At 42.9% G+C, this 22,213-nt stretch overlaps 1 protein-coding gene and 1 long non-coding RNA gene across 9 annotated transcripts in view; one reads left to right on the top strand and one right to left on the bottom strand.

Annotated features, from left to right (window-relative positions):
* Nucleotides 1-16,539, bottom strand: part of ZNF131 (zinc finger protein 131) — a 33,186-nt gene extending 16,647 nt beyond the window's left edge. Inside the window, exons 1-4 of one of the 7 annotated variants that reach the window (XM_007123099.4) lie at nt 16,173-16,539; nt 15,143-15,281; nt 14,062-14,163; nt 6,675-6,819 (exon numbers count right to left, since the gene is read on the bottom strand). In XM_007123099.4, the coding sequence (XP_007123161.2) occupies nt 6,675-6,819; nt 14,062-14,163; nt 15,143-15,266 (371 nt within the window). In that variant the 5' untranslated portion in view covers nt 15,267-15,281; nt 16,173-16,539. The other 6 variants (XM_007123098.4, XM_055086538.1, XM_055086539.1 and 3 more) reach the window with 6 other exon arrangements.
* The window catches only part of LOC114486709 (uncharacterized), a 23,059-nt gene continuing 16,726 nt past the window's right edge, over nt 15,881-22,213 (top strand). Inside the window, exons 1-3 of one of the 2 annotated variants that reach the window (XR_003680901.2) lie at nt 15,881-16,052; nt 18,756-18,798; nt 19,657-19,784. This is a non-coding gene — a long non-coding RNA (uncharacterized lncRNA). The remainder of the gene's footprint in view (nt 16,053-18,755; nt 18,799-19,656; nt 19,785-22,213) is intronic. The other variant, XR_003680900.2, reaches the window with a different exon arrangement.

Below are 22,213 nucleotides of genomic sequence, written 5' to 3'. Positions count from 1 at the left end.
CACAGCTGTGAGAGGCCCGCGTACCGCAAAAAAAAAAAAAAAAAAAAAAAAAAAAAAGTGATGCCTGATCCATGGAAACTTTGAGGCTCTCTAGCCTGATACTGCCGTTTGGGAGTGTGTTAACTAAGACTTCATGACTAGCAAGGTAAGATGTGCCCAACAAGTCTCACTGGTCATAAAGAAATAGTGACAGTCAAGAAAGCAGTTGGTCTTTCGGCTTTACATGAGAAAGTGGTAGCTCCCCCAGGCTGCTGCCCAAAGAAAGCCACTAGATCGATGGGGTCTTTGATTCACTAATGGTTTGGCTAAGCTGAAGGCTGATGGTATTCACTGGGCTGCTGCGGACGCTCAGCCTCAGCACCAACTTTGCAAAACCAAAAGTGGACATGGCTGCTCTGCTCAGAAGGCAGAACTCAAGGCTGTCTTCGTCGCTCTGGACGACACTCTCCACTATGAGACTTGTTGTATTTTTACTGACTCTTGGGCTGTTGCAATGGCCAAGCTGTCTGGGAGACCTGGAAGTCTTGGACACCCATATTTCCACAACTGTGGAAACGAAGAGCAGCTACTGATTCAACTCTCTGGATAACTGATTAGACGCTCATGGTAAAAGCCTGTTCTCTGATACCAACTGGAATCAAGTTGCTTATCAACCTACACTGCCCAGACTTCCATCGCTGCCACCTAGGCCCAACATTATTCTGAACATGGTGACACATCCACCATCAGAGACTGAGCAGAAAGTCAAAGACCCTATGCTTCTGATGGAGAAGTTGCTACCGCACGTCAGACTTGTGACACCTGCCAAAGTTGGCCTGTTTGTCTCATGGTGAATGAGGCCAAATCATACAGGGCATTGTGTCCAACTGTTCCTGGCAGACTGACTACACTAGACGTTTCACCCCATCTCAGGGCTATCCCTGATGCCTCACAACTACTGACACTTTTTCAGGTTACACTGTTGCTGTTCCAGTCTGAGCATTTGGTTCTGGCCACACCAGATGGCTCTTGAAACTAAGCTGTGGCATATGTTTAGCTTTCTGGACCATCTGCAGTCTGATAATGATGCACCAAAAGCTATTCAATTGGCTGTTAGTCAAGGCATTGTTAAAACTTCCAAGCTCCCTGCCATCCACAGATATCGATATTGCAGAGAATTACAATAGTTTCCTCAATTACTGACTCAAAAAGATTTCAGACTCTACTTCCCTCACTTCCTCTTTGTCCAAAAGTCCTATTAGGGCAGTGTGGTCATCAAACTCAGCTCTCCCAGGAAAAGGATCATCTGTTTTTAGCTGCCTCCTGGGTAATGATCAAGCCTAATGGGGTGGGAAGTTACATAAACCTAAATGGAAGTTCAGGATCTGTCCCGACCATTCTCAGACACGATCTTTTTCCTTCTGCCTAATGGCAACCCTGGGACAGCCTGGTTGGCACCACTTTCAGGTGACAGCCTGGTCAAAAGTGGGCCTAGCAGATTCAAACCTAGTTAAGTTCAGCCATCTGGATTCTCTTATTGAATGGACATCATCTTAGATCCTAAGAATAATGACCACTTGGTTGAATATACTGCTTGCCAAGCACAATCAGATTGGCCCTTGGGAGCCAAAGTGGGAGACACAACGGGTCTCTTAAGTTTTATAAAATATTCTTGTCCCTGACCATTCCAGGTGAAAGGTCTGGGTAAGGGCAGGAGATGCCTGGAAAAGGGATTAAGTTACAGCCACTAGAATGGGATACACTGATTTTGTGGAGGTGGAGGGAGAACCACCACCTGGAACCTGGAGAGAGAACCTCTTAGACTCCAGGAGGTATGGGGGAAGAAGGGACATCAAAAATCTTTGTTCTTCAGAACCACTCTTAGAGCCTTCCTCAGGTAGGAAGAGGCTCTCATGCAGCTCTCCCCAACTGTTGCAACGTGCTGGATCTGCTATCCCACGCCAGAGGGCTGACAACTGGATCACCATCTCCCTTAACTTTACCGAGAAATATTTTGCAAACAGCAGGGGATGGCCAAGCGTCCTGCATGCCCCATGCAAAACACGAGATGTTGGCCCATACCATTCCCAAAGCTGAGGCTCGGTTCGCGAGGTGGCTGACTGCCATTCAGCTGGCATCCAGGTGCTCAGGATAAACAGAACAGACCGAACTGGTTGCCCTCAGACATTCAGTCCAAAAACAAGGCCTAGACCCAATCATTCTGAGCTGGGAAAGAGGGAGACCACGTTGGTGACAATGTCAACCTGTGCCCCTGACTGATGAAGGTCCCCCTTTGGGGGCACAAACAACTACACTTCCTGTATGGAAGCCAGGTACTAACTTCCTTCCCTCACAAAAATATGCCTTGCAACTCTGAGGTGGGAAGAAGGGACCATCCAGTGTTTAGGGAAACACCACTGGTAGATCACTTTAGTTCTCAGATGACCATGGAGGTCTCTCCAAAATGAGGCTACCCTTGGCACTTCCCTGGCGGTCCACTGGTTAAGACTCCACACTTCCAATGCAGTGGGAGTGGGTTCAATCCCTGGTCGGGTAGCTAAGATCCCACGTGCCGCCTGGGTGGCCAAAAGAAGAAAAGTGAGGCTACCCTTGGTTACTTGGGGGAGCGTCCTGGAGGAATAACTGACTTATTTATGCAAGCCCTACGGGCAGTTTTCTCTACAATGGGAGACATCCAAATAAAAAGGTGGTACAAAATTTGTGCCTGACTCAAGACAATGTGATCAATGACACCACTTGGGCTCTGGAAGGTATTCATGTCAGCCTCAAATCACTGGCCAGGGTTATTACGGAGACTAGACTTGCCCTAGACTTCCTCCCTGTGGACCAATGCTCAGACTGTGCAATTGCTAAAACATCCTGCTATACTTAGATTAATGCTTAGGGCTAAGTGGAAAAGTCAATACATAAACTAAAGGAAAAAGCCACCTGACTTTCTAGGGATTTGTTCAGTTGGTTGAGTGCAGGACCTTAGCGGGGGTAGGTGCACACTTAAGCTTAGCACTGCAGGGTGGCCACATCCTGCTACTTGGAGTGCTGCTGATAGTTGTCTTAATTAAATCCAGTGTAAGAAAAACTGAAAGGATTAGGTCCCAGTCCCCTATTTGTCAGATTAATCAGAGTGGTCACGGAGTAGTGTGCTCATGGGAAAATTCACCAGAAGCTAACTAAAACAGTGTAGAAGAAAACTCTCCATGGATCCCTCATGTTTCTGCATATCTTATACACAAACACACTGGCAGTCTTTTGTTCTATCTTTTCAAGGTTGTCTGTACAGCAAATTGCCTTAGAAAATAGAGCCTGTCTTCCACCAGAGGGGAGGGCAGGTTCGTTTATTATCCAGAATAATAAAGATAACAGCCCCTCTGGGGCAAAAGCTGGGCAGGTTTGCTTACAGCTCATTATAGAAGATTTGGGTTTCCTAAAACCCAGAGTTCCTCAACTGTGATGTAAACCACTTGAGCACAGTACACCCCGAGGCCACTGCATCATTCCCCACTGGACTCAGGGTGGGGCGGGGGGCAGCATGAGCTTCATGTTGATATGAACATGAAACTCATGCTGCTCCATATGCTGTGAGAGCAATAAAGTCCTTTCTGACTCATGAGTTTCATGTTTTCTGCCAGCATCCATAAAAATGTGGCAGGCCAACTTATTAGCTTGCAAATAGGATAAAGTCTTCCACCTGTCACAGTTCTTGACAATATCCCAATTTTAAAAATGGGCAAAAGATACTTCACCAAAAAAGATAAACAGATGGCAAAAAAGCACATGAAAAAATGCTCAACATCCTTAGTCATTAGGGAAATGCAAATTAAAACCACTATATACCTACCAACTTGGCTAAAATGAAAAAGTATGATCATACCAAGTGTTAGCAAGGCTGTGGAGCAGTTGCAACTCTCATACACTGCAAGTTGGAATGTATCACTTTGGAAAACAGTTTGGCAGTTTCTTAAAAAAAAATTAAATACATCTACCATACAACCCAGCTATTCCAATACTAGGTTATTTACTGAGAGAAATAAAACCATATGTCCAAAGACCTACACACAAACATTTGTAGCCACTTTATTTGTAATAGTCAAAAACTGGAAACAACCTAAATGTCCATAACAGATGGTATATCCATACAATGGAATAATAATCGGCAATAAAAAGGAGCCCACAACAACATGGACAAACCTCTAAAACATGATGCTAAGTGAAGAAAGTCAAAGACGAAAAACTACACGCCTTAGGAATCCATTTATATGACATTCTAAATAAGATAAAGCCACAGTGATAAAGATCAGATCACTGGTTGCCTGGGGCTGGGGATCAGGGTCGACTGCAGGGTCATAAGAAAACTTAGGGTGATGGGAATGTTTTTATGTCTTGATTGTGGTGGTGGTTACACCACTGTGTACAATTAACAAAATTCGAACTCTACATTAAAATGGGTGAATTGTATTATATGTAAATTACATCTTAAAAGGCTGGAGAGAAAAAAATCTGTAAGGCAAATGCTTCTTCCTAACAAATAAAAGGAACCTTCTCCTACAGTTTTAAATAAACAATGATGCAATTTCAGCAAGATAAAGTCCTAGTATTTTTTTCAGTGCCATTCAAAAAGTGTACACTATATTCCAAAAATACTTGCATATGCAAATGTTAGAAGAGCCTTATTCACCTTCCGTACCTGCAAAACAGTTATACAATAGTCTACTCAATATAGAGTTGCCTTCACTGGTTAATTTAAACACAACTACATTATGTAATTTTTATTCCTAAATTGTATAACATTATACACAGCCAATTATAGACAGCCAATATGTAATACTGCCATCTTTCTGAAGAATTCTTCAGAGTATACTGCATGCCTAACTGGTTCATGAAACAATTCAACATGCTACTATATTTATATTGTAAAGCGCTGACGGTTATAATTATTATAAGGATCTCAGTCTTACAATAATAAACCTTCTAAAAGGTTCTAAATAGGCCTAGTAAAACAGCTGTACCCAGCTGTTCTTACCCAATGACTAGACACATGAACTCAATTAAATGCCTACCAAATCCAACCTGGGCCGTTGTCACAGAATATATTCCAATGTTCTGTTACTCAGGACTTTCCCTGTAGTAAGATGCTACTCGCTACCATGAGCAGCAAAGGGACCACACAGAACATGTTTTCAAAAAGTTCTCATACAGGATTTAACCACAAATCTGATGTTGCCCCATGCATATATATTCCCCTAGTCTACCTCTATATTGAGAAGGTATGACCTAATCAGGTATATATCCTCAACACACCTCTATTTTGCTATCCATGTCTTAGCTCTCTCTGCAGGAGAATACTGGCTTGGTTTTAATGGGCATGCACCCATCCATCCATTCATAAATGTTTACTGCACACCTACTATGTGCCAAGCACTAATCATCAGAGAAAATATACACACCACGCTCTTGTCAGAAAAGTCTAATCTTGAACTCTGTCACCAAGCTAATTAAAAGCTCATTAGGAGAAATAGTATTTTTGGATGACTACAGTTCAATTTCTTAGTTATTCTAAGTTACATCTTTTGACTGAACCACATCAGTGAGTCAGACTAGATCATTCTGTCCCATGTGAAACTGATTTTATCAAATTGCACATTAGTGTTACACCAATGACCTATATTGAGGGTCACAAGAAACAAAGCCAGGAGATAGTTAACAACCCCCGTGCCAGACTCCATGCTAACCACTTTACATTCATTCATTCATTTAACCCTCACAAATAATCCTATGTAGAAAGTACCATTTTTATCCCCATTTAACAGATAAGGAAACTGAGCAGCTGTTAGCAGACCGAGGCAGTCTGACTTCAGAGCTCTTGTTCTTAGATACTACCATGCCACTATTCACTATGTAAGATGTTGAAGTCTTTATTCATTATATCACTTAATGTTTTCCTAATAACTTCCTATGAGAAATTGTGCGTTTTAATACCAAGAATGGCTCCTAAGTAACTGATTTGTTCTCATCTTATTATAAATAATGTAACTGAGGTGTTTTTTTCCCCTTTTTCTTTGCGCTAGGTACTTCAGAACTCAGAGCTAGACTCAGCCCATCTAGCAAGTGTACAGGCTTAAACAGCATGCATTTTGGCCATCACATTTCTAACTTCACTGATTATCACTTCCACCTGGCCTATTTCTTATATCTTCACCGATTTCCTCACTTATTTTTAAACAGTACCGTATTAATCTTTGTAAGCCAATCCGTTTTTAGAGTAAGTCTTGGTACAATTAACAACTTGAATCCACAGAATAGTTTATAGGAACCCAGAGAACCCCTAAAAAGATGCCTAGTCCTCCTTATTTTATTAGAAACAAAAGATGCTACGTGAGTTAATATTAGCACAGTTTTTACATAAGGACAAGAAATCAAGCGTGAGGGAAAGAACAATCATAACCAGTAGAACTTTATAGATCCTTAAATACATATTCTTAATTTCAAAACATCAGTTCTTTACGGCATGATACATACAATACATTCTTGACTAACAGGGTGAACATGACTGAATATAACTATCTCTGCCTCACTAAGGAAATCAGTTCCTTATGGCATGACATAATAAATTCTTGACTAACAGGGTGAACATGACTGAGTATAACTATTTGTTCCTCATTAAGGAAATAAGTAATTACCTGACTTCAAGGGCTTTGATAGCTTCTAGCATTTGTAGAAACTCTGCTGCTTTCCATACATCGTTGGCTTCTTCTTCTCCTTGTATCATTAATTTTGCTGTATATGTGAACTCAATCAAATGACGAAAGGCCATTTTACTAACACCTGTTAAAAAAAAAGACATGCATTAACATGTATTCACATTGATTCAAATCTTATAACATTTAGTAAAGAAAGAAATAGAAGCCCAGTGTTAGGAAAATGATTAGTATTTGTCATTTTGGAAGATAATTTCCTGGCAGAATTCTCATTTACAGTATAATAATTTTGTAGCCAAGTTCAGCACTAACTAGCAAACTACTTTAAGATCTTTCCCAAAGACTTCCTAAGGCTCTTACAGAACAGTAAAATCTATCACTCAAATACACGAATGGGCTATTACATCAGACATGCTAAGTTGCCTGCCAGGGAGCTCTGTGTCAACTCAGCTCCAAAATCATCAATAGCTTTCAAAAGCTTAGCAAATAAAGTTCCGTACCATTCTGGCTTTATTTCAAGGTCCTTCACATTATTTTTCTACTTACCACTATTTTTCCTTCCAAATTTTAAACTATATCAAACCCACACTATATACTGATCCTCAAACAAACCCTTCATTTTCTAAGAATTTCCTTGCCTTCCTTAACACCCTCCAACCTGAATGCTTAATCACCTTACCTCGACAAATCCTACCACCCTTGAAGGACCAATTTTAATGCCACATCTTTAATGAACCTCTTTAATAGTTCCCTCAGGCTGAACTCTGTACCTAGTCTTATAGTTAAAATTCATGGACAACTCTTGACTGTAAGCTACTTTATGGAAATTTGCCTCTACACCCACCTCACAGTATCTAACACAATGCTTCCTAAAATGCAGGCACACAAAGTAGGTATAAATGGATAAAGGCTAAAGTCACTTTCAGAATTAAGCTTCCACAATTCCAAGCTTTCTTTGCAAGTTTCTTTTTAAATTTTGGCCCCAAATGATACTCTACTTCTTTGTGCTCTTCAATGCTATATAATATTGTTTCAGTCTACTAATGCAAGACTATGAAAATCTATTGACAGGAACAAAGAGAAAACTTGTTTTTATAGATTTTTTTTATGCTAAGAAATGCCCAAGACCAAGCTGCACACAATATGCACAATTACAAATACAAAACAGGAATTTCCCGGCAGTCCAGTGGTTAGGACCCCATGCTTTCACTGCCAAGGGCGTTGGTTCAATCCGTGGTTGGGGAACTAAGATTCCACAAGCCGCTCCGGGTGGCCAAAAAAGAAAAAAAAAAAAAAAAAAGGAAAAGAAAAAATATTTTTATGTTCTTCCCATGTACTTTATATACCTGAATGTGGCTTTCAGGACAGCAGTAAGAATACTGGTGGAATATCCACCATCTTCTATTTGTTAGGAAAAAATATCATTCAGGAAGCCAACTTTCAAGTTTCAGTTCAGTCTCTCCATGACCTGTGCAATCTGGGGCAAGTCAGAACCTCTGAGCCTCAGAAAACTCATCTTCAAAATGCCTGAAAACAACCTGAATATTGAGAAGCACCATAAAATATAATGTAATATGACCAAGTTACATGCTACCAAATGAGCAAACTAAAAATAACTGGATTCATTAATGGCTAATTTATTGGGTACCCTAATCTTTTTTCTCCTGGTTGTCTTTTAACCATGTTCTTTATTATATGAGAGTAGCCTGAGGAACAGACAACTAGATTTTGCTGTTTTTTTTTTTAAGGTGTTCTGACCAAACATTTAAAAGTGCAACAAAAATCTTTCCTAAAAACAATGTGTAAATTTTTCCTGAAGCAGAATGAGATTTTGATTTTTAATCAAACACACATATGTATGCCTACTATACATATCAGGCATGACTCTAAACACTTTACAAATCATCAACTGACTTAATCCTCCTGACAACCCTATGAAGTACTATTATAATCCCCACTTTACGGATGAGGAAATTGAGGCACAGAGAAGTTAAGTAACTTGCGAAAGTCACATAGTTATTAAGTGATAATACTAGAATCAAACAGATGGCCTGACTCCAAAGTCCATGATAAAGATTTTTAAATAGGATGATGGTAGGAAACATTCCTGCTTGGAAGAGTTTGAATACCCAGGTCTCATTCACTATAGGACTGCAATCTTTTACTCATATTTCCAAAGTCCCCCAAATTTCTTAAAACCAGAAGTTTTCCCATAAATTTGGCAGCAAAATTTGATGTGAACTGACATGAGGCTATTTATAATCTTTATCCCACTTAGAGTAAATATTAATAAGCTATGCTTATTAATAATACACTGATTATTTGGTTATAGGATATTGCCCCAGACCCCAATGGGAGTATTATTTAATACACACAGTGGATTACCATAGAAAATTCTAAAAATTCGTAATTTCAAGAAGCAACTGGCCTCCAAGAATTTGTGGACTTAGTTCCCAATCTTGGTTAATCAGAATCACCTGTAGACTTAAGCATGGGTCCCTGATCTCCAGAATCAAAACTGGGATAGGGAACTGTTTTTTATAAGCACCCTAAGTGCTTCTTTTTTTAAAATAAATGTATTTATTTGTTTTATTTTTGGCTGCTCTGGGTCTTCATTGCTGCGCACAGGCTTTCTCTAATTGCGGCGGGCGGGGGCTACTCTCCATGGCAGTGCACGGCCTTCTCATTGTGGTGGCTTCTCTTCTTGCAGAGCACAGGCTCTAGGCGCACCGGCTCAGCAGTTGTGGCTCGCGGGCTCCAGAGCACAGGCTCAGTAGTTGTAGCACACAGGCTTAGCTGCTCCGCGGCATCGGGGATCTTCCCAGATCAGGGATCGATCCTTTGTCCCCTGCATTGGCAGGCGGATTCTTAACCGCTGAGCCACCAGGGAAGCCCACCCTAAGTGCTTCTTATGTGGCCAGTCCAACACTGGTCCTAGGAATAAGCCACTGACCTAATTAGCTAACAGGAACCAAACTTATAACACCTGCCCAGGTAAGTCAAGGGTTGGTAGATGATGTACAGATGCAAAAATATTTTATACTCTAACAGGACTAGTTTAGTAACTTTCAAATTTCAGCCCATTTTCTCAATTCCTTACTCCTTTCATAACATACAATTTTTCTAAGGAAGTATCTAAGAAAAATGTTAATATAAACACCTTAACCTGAGTCATTTTTCCCCTTAGGAAGAGGCAAAAGGTGGGGGTGGGCATTCTGGAATTTCTCTAGTCTTACAGAATTCCTCATCTGGTGGAAAACTCCTACTCAAATAGGATGTATGAATATGTGCTTGGATGTTTTGTCCTTGATATTAGGGGCTAAGATTTTGGACGTGATGGTAGAGTTGCTGTTTGAGAGAAACTAGGTGCTTATGGATCTGTGGTTTCAGGAGAAGTAAAGAATGGATTTGGAAAATTGGAGGCTCGGGTTAGGAGAAGGCTGTTGTGTCCTGAACAAGGGAGTGAATGTCTGCTGAAGATTTTATATGGTGTGAACCCAAATCACAGAGCTGAGCTGGGATGCAACTGGCTTCAAGGACAACAATTTTGACTTAAATCAAAGGTGAACCTGCAGCCCTAATCAAAGGTAACTTACTTCACCAGGGACCCAGAAAACGGAGAGAGCTGGCTCAGCTTGCATCTAATGACAGTTTATACTCATAGAGCATATTACAATTTAAATTCTCTTTACATATATTTGCTTTTACAAAACCCTATAAGGCAGTGGTTCTCAACACTGGCTGCATACTGGACTTATCCTAGGGCAGTGCTGCCCTAACTTTGCTGTACAAAGGAATCATCTGAGTATTCTGTTCTGATTCAGTAGGTCTAGGGTGGAGCCTGAGAGTCTACAGTTCTAACAAGCTCACAGGTGATGCCCATGCGTTACTGATCCTCAGACCACACCTTGAATAACAAGGACCTAGAGAACTTTTAAATACAGATGCTTGGATCTCACCCCTCAAAGACCGATTTAATTGATCTGGAGAAAAAGCCTGGGTATTAGTTCTTGCAAAAGCTCCCCTGGTGTTTCTAATGAGCAGCTAAAGACAAGAACCATCCCTATTTTACAGATAGGAGTTCTAGTTCTAGCTAGGATGAAGAACGCATACTCCACCCTATCTTGTCCATTGATTACAACTAAAAATCCTGAAAAGAATACATAAAGCAAATATACAAGGACTCCGAAGAAAAAACAGAAACAAAGAGACTGGGAAGAGGAATCAAAACTCAAAGAACAGCAATAAGTTTCCTGGTTTTATATTTTTCCTCCCACATAACCCAGCTTGAGGACAGCCCAACTCCCATAACTAGGTAGCAGGTGCAGACAGAAAAAGCTCCAAGAGAAACTTTTTCCGGCTAGAGAACCAGCAAAGGGGATGGAGAGTGTGTGTGTGTGGGGGGGAATAGCTGGCTTTTATTCCTCTCTCAGCCCTCCCTTAAGACAAGCCCCCGTTCTGGCGCTGCACATCTATGGCTAGTTGCCACCAAGCAGGCAACTCAACTCTAAGAGAAAGTTCTCTCTGGCTGAGAACTAGGAAAGAGATTATCATCTGAAGAGCATGGAGAGAATTCTTGTTATTTTCTTCTCTCACCATGTTATTATCCAGGAAATGGATTCCACTGCAGAAAATGTACGACAGCACAGGGAGGCTAAACTCCTAGTTTTCCAGCCAGAGGACCAGGAAAGGGAGCTCAGGGGAGCTAAAGTACAGAGACAATCAGGAGGGGGAGCTGGAGAAAGGTCCTTTAAATCTGTGTATGCAGTCTTGAGCTCACCACCCAGCTGCACGTGTGCAAAAATGACGTGAGGCAGCACAGCAAAGGCTTTGAGAATTACACTGTGGTGTGGACTACCACCCAGGTCGGCACACCTGGGACCAGGTGTGAACAGAACAACAAAGGTTCTGAAAACTAAATTGGAATTGGATCCACAGTCCACACAAGGCAGTCTGAATCTAATCAGGTTGATTGTCTGCTAAAACAAAACAAAATCAAAACAACAACAAAAACTAACAGCATTCTCCAGAGGATTCTAACAGCACGCAGAGAGTCAAAACATAATATTCAAAATGCCCATGACAGGGACTTCCCTTGTGGTCCAGTGGTAAAGAATCCACCTTCCAATGCAGGGGATGTGGGTTCCATCCCTGGTTGGGGAACTAAGATCCCACATGTTGCGGGGCAACTAAGCCCACGTGCCGCAACCTACAGAGCCCATGCGCCACAACTAAAGAGAGAAAAACCCGCATGCTACAACTAGAGAGAAGCCCAAACACGCAATAAAGAAACCTTGCACCGTAACGAAAGATCCTGCATGCCTCAACGACCTGACACAGACCAAAAAAAAAAAAAAAAAAAAAAAGAGGAAAAAATAATGCCCATGACATAATGCAAAATTATTTGACATATTCTGCATATTAAAAGAGGAAAAGGGAAGCTAAGATGTCCAATGTTACACAACTGACCAACAGTAAAGCTGGGACTCTAAGTCAGGTTTTCTAAGTGCATGCCCAGGGCTTTCTCTAGAGCCAGGTGCCCTAGCCAGATAGCAATTCCAAAGTTAAGGGCTTAAAAAGACATTGAGCCAAACTGACGCTTTCAACCTGAATCTGGCAAATAACAAAAACAGAAAGAATGTTTTTACATTTTTCTTTCTTACTTTCTATAGTTTTAAATACTGAAAGTTGTGTGTCCTGTACTATAATGGACATAGCACATCAGAAGTATAAGAGAGAATCCCAAGGTGATTAGTCTTCAGAAGAAAAGACCCTACTTCTCCAGGTAGGTCAGTACTCCACATTTCACCAGCAATGCATATTCTAGCCTGGGTCACTTATTTTTTGACTTAAGATTCTGCCAAGAAGTTGACTCATCTTTGAAATCCTTCTTCTCTCTAAAGTAAACTAAACCACTCATCCTCCCTCCTTAGTGACACCATTCTGCAACAAAATTCTCTGCAACATTTTTTGCACTCCTTAACTGTTGCTTATCCATGATTAAATTTGCAAATTCTCTAAGGGCTGTCTTATTAATCAATTCCTCATTTCCTGGGTCTGGCACGGTATATTATAATAGGTATTAAATCTGATAAACAGCCCCAATCTATTAAGCTTTGACAGTGCACCAAACACTACGCCAGGAGCTCTGCAGATGCTATTTCAATTAATCATTAGTACAAGCCTATTAACCCACTTTTCAGATGAAGAGGCAAATATGCAATTGAGATAAAGTAACCTGCCTGGGGTCTCAGTACCTCAGGTGAATAAATGGACAAAACTTTGCCTTGTAACAGGAACACCATCTAGGCTGATGGATTCTCACTTTAGTGAGCTTTGAGGATTTCCTTCATGCCTGTGCTCTGTCCATCACATATAATCAAAGATAATCTATCTATGGATACCAGCCAGAATGCTAGGTAAGCTGGAACTATCAAAATAAGAGAATACTCTTAACCCTATGTTTTCTTTACTCCCCTAGACACCAAATTTTTCCAACAGAATACTGTTTCTAGGCAACCCATTCATAACAGAGAATATATACACACTGAGAGAGATACAAAACCCAAACTCAAGAACCCTGTATTTATGTAGGTAAGCTGATTTATTTCCTACAGTTTTGGATTGAGGGGTAGAGGGCTAGGTATTGTAGCAGCAGAATTAATAGCACAAACTGAATCCCTTGCTAGCTGGGCAACCTCAGTCAAGTAACCTTTTAGAGCCTGCTCCCTGATCTGTAAATTGGAAATAAAACCACTTACTTCAAAGCACTGCTGTGAACCTCAGAAAATGCACACAAACTACACAGCATAATACCTGGCACTTGGTGGGCTATTATTACAAAAAGTCAAACAAGTATAAAAATTTCTATTTTAAGACAGTATCTAACAGATGACCCCCTTCCATCCTAGACTTTTTATAGCCACTAGAACTTCTTCTGAATGCTACTTCAGTTAATCTTTCCTAGCCTTTTCCATATTATGACAGCCCACTTCACACTGTGCATGTCATGCTGCTAATACAGAGAGGCCTGCAGCATCTGGACCAGTCTGAAACATAAGCCCTCTAAATAAGATGGAAATTAACTTTTAAAACATGTTTTCAAAAGACAGTGATCACTGGTATTAGCAATGAAAAAGACTCCTTTAAGAGACCAACCGTTTAACGTAAGAGTTTTTCCTGGAATATCATTTTACAAAGCACGTTACTAAAAGTAAGAATTCTCAGGTGTCAAAAGAACAATTTATCCAGTCAAGGAATAGAAACCATTGATGCCTGTTTCCCATGGTATCTGGCTAAATTAACTGCCTAAAACTTCTTCATCAAATTATAATGCTTGCTAAGTATTGTATTTAAAACAAGCATTTACCTTCTATCTCCACCAAAGGTTCCTGAGTAAACTCCTGAAAGAATTTGTAAAAGAACTTGCTGCAAGCAGCCAAAACAGCCTTGTGGGCCTTAAAATGGTGTCCTAGAGAAAAAACAAAATAAAATCATCATATTCACAAAAATCAAATATAAAACTATAAAACAAGTTAAGAAATTAAAGTAAAATAGGTCTTCCTTAATATAATTATAAAACTATATTCTGAGCAGTTATCTTGACAAATTTAAATCTCAATTAGACATGAAGCAGGATCTTTACCTCAAGGGCCTTATTAAGTCAGCTTTATAAAGGCCACCTTACAACATTTTAGGAAGTACCACTTAAGTCAAAGGCATATCCTATTCAGTTGAAATTGCTAAACGCAAACACAACCCAAAAGGTTATAGGTCATTTGAAAAGAAAAGAAAAAGCCACAGAATAAGCACCAAGATGGATGTGTTTGCTATGGAAAACATTTTAGTATGCCTAGTATTTGGAAACTCAACCTACAGCAGACCTGCTGTAGGCTATAATAAAGAATAGCTTGCCTCAAAAAGTCTAATTTCACTACACAGAAAAGATATCCAAGCTGGGTTTGCATCCATTATAATGACTACTCCTAAGACTGGTAAAGACCACATTATATTTTGGGGGTTACCAAAGGGGGTACCAGTGCTGCAAAGGAATCTCTCACATTTTCCCTCCAAGACCATTTGGGAAACTAGAAAGAACACTTCCCAAATGACTCCTGTGAAAGACTGCGCAAAGCAGCTTAGCAGCAGAAATCTACTAACCAAACATTTAGAGACATCCTATCCCCGCCACCTTGCACTCAAGTGTACAATGCGAACACTTCAAAAGGCTGCAAGAAGTTAAAATGCCATGATTATGTTGAAAGCGTGACTATCCTTCTGCAGCATGGTCTACGCGAAGGGACACTGATAAGCGTCCTCGGGTTCCAGAGTACACCATCGGCAGACTTTCGATAGGGAGTCCATAGAAGGTGGATAAAAAAGGCGGATGGGGGAAGGGGAGAGAAGATCTGAAGCCACAAATTCGCTCCTCGGCCCACCACGCTACCCACCGTCGACAATCAGGGTGATGTCAGTAAACCGGTCCTGCTCTCGCTGTTCATTCAATCGGTCCAGGATCATTTTATGATGTTCAGGGAACTCCTGAAGGCATTCCATCGTCTCTTCGGCCTCCATGGCCGTCGGGCTGTTCTACAAAAGAGGAGCATGATAACGTACACCCATGAGCTCGGGCTGAGGAACAAAACCCCTAAAGCATAAAACAACAAAAAACAAAACCCCAGCAACGTGAAAAGAAGGGGGGAGGGTGAGACAAGAGGAGAGGAAGGCGAGGGAAGAAAGGCGAGCCGGGTGCCCGCCGCGCGTTGGGGGCCGGAGCCGCGGCCGCGGGACTCCGAGCCTGACCTAATTGGAGTCGGGAGACGCGAGCTGGAGCGGGGTGGGCACAGCGCCGGAGGCTCCGGGCTCCGGGGCGCGCAAGTCCGGCAAGGGAGGAGACCCGACAGCTGCCGCGGCCCTCTAACGGCCCGCCAAGCCCTTCGGCCCGGCCCTGGCTCCCGCCGCCCCGGGACCCGGTCCGGCCCGCGGCCCACTACGACTCCCGGGTCGCCTCTCCCTCCCCCTCCCTCCCTCTTCTCCCCCGCCCGGACCGGGCCGGCACTCACTCAAGGAAGGAGGAGCGGCCCGGGCCTGCGCGTCACTTACGTCGACGTGCCGCGTCACCGCGTCGGGCTCCGGCTGACGCGGACGCCGACTGAGCGCAGACGAGGGAGTGGGCGGGCCACGCCCCCACCCGCCCTCCACTAGCGGCGGGGCGGATCTAACCGAGGGGATTTGGCGCTCGAGAAGGCCAGGCCGCCCGCGCTGGGAGGAGGAAGTGGGCTGTGGTGAGGTTGGGCCGGCTGAGGGCCTGGCTTTGTCGGGGTGGGGCTCCACCTTCCACCCACCCGCGCCAGACTCCAGGTGTGAGCACTTCCGACCCGGACCTTAGAATAAACTCGCAGCCAGTTTCAGGTGTACCTTTATACCGCTGCCCCCACCCCCGCCCCCTTTCCTCCCAAGGCCTAGGTCGGGCCGCCTTACCTAGCTCACAATCCTCCCTTTCTCCTTTCCGTCCCGAAAGCCTTACCTTCTCTACTCTCCCCTCTCGGGGCGTAACTCGCCCCACACTTTTCCCTAACCCTGAACAGCGCCTCGCCCGCCATTTCCTCGCGAATTCCCCGGGCGCTCCCTCTGCTTGGTTCGGGCCGGCGCACGTGCGCTCGCTCCGAGACCCGGACGGCCGCGGCGCGGGCGGCGGCGGCCACGGGCGCGAGCACGTTCCGGCCGCCTAGGATCTTCCTCCCGGGTGCCCGCCCTCTCCGTGCTCGGCGGGCAGCACGTGTTTGCTAGGCTTAGGACCTGTAGCTGCTCGATTATTTACGCATGGTGCTGTTACTGCAGCTCTCCATTCCCCAACCCCCGCGCTTAAAGTGGCCAGTGACCCATAATCAGCCTCACGTGACTGGGTCATTCATTCATTCATTCCTCTGAAATTGGGTTTTTGAGAATGAGATGGTCAAGACTTACTTATTCTTTTCTCTCAAAAGAAAGATTAGGATTAGGGATTAGGGAAGGATTTAAATAGCTGTCTGCAAGAGTAAATGTAATCATTATTTCAACTGACATTTATTGAGAGCCAACGTTGTGCGAGGCGCTGTTTAAGGGACTGGGAATTCCGATGGTGAACAAGGTATATGTGGTTTCTGCTTTCCCAGTCTTAGTATGATGGAGTAAATAGACATTCTGAACAGTGAATTGACTGGGTGCTGACTGCTGAGTGTTATGAGATGTGAAGAACAAGATAATCTGGAGGTCAAGGAAAACTAGTGACCTATAAGAAGCAATATGAAGCCTTAGTGTTCTTAGCCAAGAACATGCAGAGGCACCAAGATTATAGCATTCCGGGAACTGAAGGAATGTTGCTGGGCAGACCCACAGGGGCCTTGGAAACAGTGTTAAAGATGTTAGATTTTCTTATAATCACAAAGGGAAGTCTTGGAGGTTGAACAGGATAGTGACATCATAAATTTTACTTTTTAAAGAGAATTCTATGGAGTAAAGATTAAATGGGACAAAATAGAAGTAGAGACCAGTTGGGAGGCTGTTAGTAATCTAGATGAAACCATGGTGGCGGGTAGGATTAGAAAACTGATAGAGGTAATTGCCTGGTGGTCCAGTGGTTAGGACTCTGCGCTTCTGCTGCAGGGGTCGACCAGTCCCTGGTCGAGGGAACTAAGATACTGCAAGCTGTGTGGTGCAGTCAAAAAAAAAAAAAAAAAAAAGGCAACTATATGTGGATCCGTATAGAGCATGGAGGAGAGAGCTAACCTTAGAGATTTGGAAAAATTTAGCATAAAGTGGATATTGAAGCCATGGAAATAGATGAGATTGTTTTAGGAGAATCTGCAGGGATGAGAGACTAACAGCTTGTAGGTTAAATTGGACTGCTAGTGGTTTAATATTATCATTATTATTCATAGCGTGTTTTTAAGACGAAGAAATTGCACCTAGAAATAGGCATTTGGGAAATTCCAGTCTGTACTGCTACTTTCCTATAAAATAACAATTGGATTAAGCCAAATAGAGATTGTCGTCTCTAAATGGGATTTGAACTATCTAGTTCACCATAGCCCCCATCACTTTTTAGTGTCTTAGACCCAGTGCATATCATTCATTTTTACTTGCCTTTTTCTTAAAGCATTTGAATTTGGACACTCTTGGCCTTACAGGGTCAGAATGGAAGAAGGTGTAGGACTTTATCCCTGAGAAGTATCAACGTTTATGGGTTTAGTAGGAAAAAAAGAACCTGAAAGGACAGTATGGCAGCTAGAGAAAGGAGGAAAACCAGAGGAGTATGACTTCAAGGAGGTCAGTGTTTCAAAAGACAGGGTATGATCAGCAGTGCCAAATGCTCCAAAGTGCTCAAGTTAAATAAAGATTAGGAATGTTCCATGGGGGGTGGGGGAGTCTAGGAATAAATAAGTAGGTTAAGGAATAATTAGGAAAATGAGTTGACAATAACAGAACTCTCATTAAATAAGGGAGGAGGGCTTCCCTGGTGGCACAGTGGTTGAGAGTCCGTCTGCCGATGCAGGGGACACGGGTTCGTGCCCCGGTCCGGGAGGATCCCACATGCCGCAGAGCGGCTAGGCCCATGAGCCATGGCCGCTGAGCCTGCGTGTCTGGAGCCTGTGCTCTGCAACGGGAGAGGCCACAACAGTGAGAGGCCCGCGTACCGAAAAATAAAAATAAAAAATAAAAATAAATAAAAATAAAAAATAAGTGAGGAAAGAAAGGAGTACCTGTAGAGGGCGATAGGTCAAGCCAGTTTTAGTTTTTGTGTTTTGGTATGGGAGAGATTTAAACAACTAAAATGCTGATAGAGAAGAATCCAGCAGTGGAAGACGATAAAAATAGAGGAGGAAAAGGGGTAATTGTGCAAGAGAGGAAGAGACTGAAGAAGATGAAGTTGAGAGGATAGGTGAATGAATCAGCTTTAGATAAGAACATCTGTTAGCACTGGAAGGATTAATAGATTTGGTGCTCTTAGGAGTGTAGATTTGCTTCCAGGAGGTTGAGAAAATTCCTGTCTAACTGAAAACCTCTATTTTCTCTATGAAATAGGTGGCCAGGTCATCTGCTAAAAGCCAAGATTAGGAGAAGAAAGGTGTGTGTGTGTGTGTTTATGTGTGTGTGTGTCGGGGAGGAAAAGTTTGAGATTGGGAGATGTATTAGTTATTTAAGGCTGTGTAACAAATTGCCCCAAAACGTAGTGGCTTAAAACAATATTGTTATTTAACAATTTCCGTGGGTCTGAGGATATCACTTAGCTGGATTTTCCGGGTCTCTCACAAGTTTCTAATCAAGATGTTTGCTGGGGCTGCTCTCATCTCAATGCTTGGCTAGGGCAGGGTCTGCTTCCAAGTACTCTTAAGTGGTTGTTGATAGAGGTCAGTTTCCCTTGGGCTATTAGACTGAGGACTTCAATTTTCTTTATACCACCTCCCTCCATTTGGGGCTCACAATAGGGACTGACAGCTAGATTCCATCAGAGCAAGAGAGAACAAGCAAGACAGAAGCCAAAGTCTTTTTTTTTTAATAGATTTTTTAAAAATTATTATTTATTTATTTTTGGCTGCATTAGGTCTTCATTGCTGCAGGCGGGCTTTCTCTAGTAGCGCCGAGCAGGGGCTACTCTTTGTGGTGGTATGTGGGCTTCTCATTGCAGTGGCTTTTCCTGTTGCAGAGCACGGGCTCTAGGCGTGCAGGCTTCAGTAGTTGTGGCACGTGGGCTCAGTAGTTGTGGCTTGCGGGCTCTAGAGTGCAGGCTCAGTAGTTGTGGTGCACAGGCTTAGTTGCTCCGTGACATGTGGGATCTTCCCAGACCAAGGCTCGAACCCACGTCCCCTGCATTGACAGGTGGATTCTTAACCACTGTGCCACCAGGGAAGCCTGAAGCCAAAGTCTTTTTGTAACCTAATCTCAGAAGTGACGTTCCATCACTTTTCTGTATCCTGTTTGTTAGAAGCAAGTCACCAGGTGCAGCCCACAGTCAAAGGAAAGTAATCATACAGTGGTGGAACTACAGGCACACCTTGGAGATATTGCAGATTCAGTTCTAGACTACCGCAATTAAGTGAATATCACAATAAAGTAAGTCTCATGAATTTTTTGCTTTCCCAATGCAAACAAAAGTTATGTTTACACTATACTGTAGTCTACTAAGTGTGCAATAGCATTATGTCTAAGAAAACAATGTACATACCTTAATTTAAAAATAACTTTATTACTTTAAAAATACTAACCATCATCAGACAACACAGGGTTGCCACAAACCTTCAATTTATTTAAAAAACACAATATCTGCGAAGTGCAATAAAACAAAGTGCAGGGCTTCCCTGGTGGCACAGTGGTTAAGAATCTGCCTGCCAATGCAGGGGACATGGGTTCGAGTCCTGGTCTGGGAAGATCCCACATGCCACGGAGCAACTAAGCCCATGCGTCACAACTACCGAGCCTGCACTCTAGAGCCCGTGAGCCACAACTACTGAGCCGCATGCCACAGCTACTGAAGCCCGCACGCCTAGAGCCTGTGCGCCGCAACAAGAGAAGCCACCACAGTGAGAAGCCCATGCACTGCAGCAAAGACCCAACGCAGCCAAAAATAAATAAATTTTTTAAAAGTGCAGTATGCTTGTCCTAGGAGGCATGATCTTTGGGAGCAATCTTAGAAGCTGCCTACCACAGAATGGAAAGAGTTCAAATGGATCTTGAACATAATAATATCACAGTAGCATCAACAGGATCTGGTAGAAGTTGGTGACCTCGAATTTCTGTGATAGCAGTCTGTCAGACATCGTGATTTCCTCCAGAAGCATTTAGTAATCAGGTACCTAGAAGGATAATAAGGATGAGGACATAAGAATGAAGTTAGTGTTAAAACACAGTTCTCTGTGGTGCAGATTTTGTGTCAGTTAATAATAACCAGGTTTATAGATGTTCTCTGGAGTTAAAATGGATTCTTCAAACTTAAGGAGAGTTGACAAACTAAGGGTAGTTCTGGCCACCATATTACTGTATATGTTTTAAGGCAACATTGGGAAGGAGATAGCCTTGTGGTTAAGAATTTGGTTTGAAAGATAGCCTGGGCTGAAGTCTTAGTTCAACTTAATAGTGGGGAGACTTTGGGCAAATTGTTTAACTTCATTTACCTTCCATTTCCTCATCTTTTTTTTTTTTTTTTTTTTTTTTGCAGTACATGGGCCTCTCACTGTTGTGGCCTCTCCCATTGCGGAGCACAGGCTCCGGACGCGCAGGCTCAGTGGCCATGGCTCACGGGCCCAGCCGCTCCGCTGCATGTGGGATCTTCCTGGACCGGGGCGTGAACCCATGTCCGCTGCATCAGCAGGCGGACTCTCAACCACTGTGCCACCAGGGAAGCCCCATTTCCTCATCTTTAAAATAGTGTTGTTAGGGGAAGCAAATGAGATAATACATGGGAAGCACCTACATTCGTACCTGGTACGTAGTAAGCTTTCATTACATGGTGTTCATTGTTATGCCCCAGTATAAGATTTATATTCTGTTTGCTACCTGCTAAAATTTTTAAAAAGCTATTTATGGGTCAAAAAATGAAATCTTTGGGAATTCCCTGGTGGTCCAGTGGTTAGGACTCAGTGCTTTCACTGCCGGGGCCTGGGTTCAATCCCTGATCAGGGAACTAAGATCCCACAAGCTGCGTGGCATGGCAAAAAAAAAAAAAAAAAAAAAAAAAAGGAAAGAAAAAGAAAACAAGAAATCTTCTTGTGTTTTCCCAAAGGAACTAAAAATCCAGGATGTCCCCAGTGAGCCCACAGGTACAGCAAGCTGAAAAAGGGATCATAACAAGTCCAGATTTTTCCGAGCGGCACATAATATTTTACATATGCCACAAATAAGAAACTGACCAAATTATTAGGGTTATTTTGTCCTTTTCTTCCTTCAGGCAACATGCTGGAACCAGGATGTCAGTATGTGCTTGAGGACAGTTACTTAGTTGCTTCCCAACTTGTAGATGGTGACCTTTATTCTTATACTAGTCAAACTTTAATGTTGGCTTGGAAACTCCAAATTAGGAGAGTACTCAATCATTCCTGTGGAGCTGAGGAAGGCAGGACAGCAGCCGGTTAGCAAAAATCACAGAAGACAGCAAGTTAAGCAGGGGATGACACACCAGACCTAGAAGTTTCTTTTCAGCATTGTTGCCCCAAGTGTCTGCTAAATCTTGAGTGTTCAAGTTCAGCTCTGGTCCCATCTTGGCATAACAACAATATGAAATGTAATAACACCCAGGTGTGGAAGTGGTTACTATTCTCCGGGAAGTTGGAGAAACTCACGAATGCTGATATTGTCAAAGGGTCCTTTAGGATCCATGCACTCTGCTTTTATTGTTAAATTTTTTTTTTTTTTTTTGGTTCGTGGGCCTCTCACTGTTGTGGCCTCTTCCGCTGCGGAGCTCAGGCTCCGGACGCGCAGGCTCAGCAGCCATGGTTCACGGGCCCAGCCGCTCTGCGGCATGTGGGATCCTCCCGGACTGGGGCATG

This window comes from Physeter macrocephalus, chromosome 8 (genome assembly GCF_002837175.3).
Source record: "Physeter macrocephalus isolate SW-GA chromosome 8, ASM283717v5, whole genome shotgun sequence".
Taxonomy (NCBI): Eukaryota; Metazoa; Chordata; class Mammalia; order Artiodactyla; family Physeteridae; genus Physeter; species Physeter macrocephalus.
Note: the sequence above shows the minus strand (reverse complement) of the source record. Positions and strands in the feature narration are given on the sequence as shown.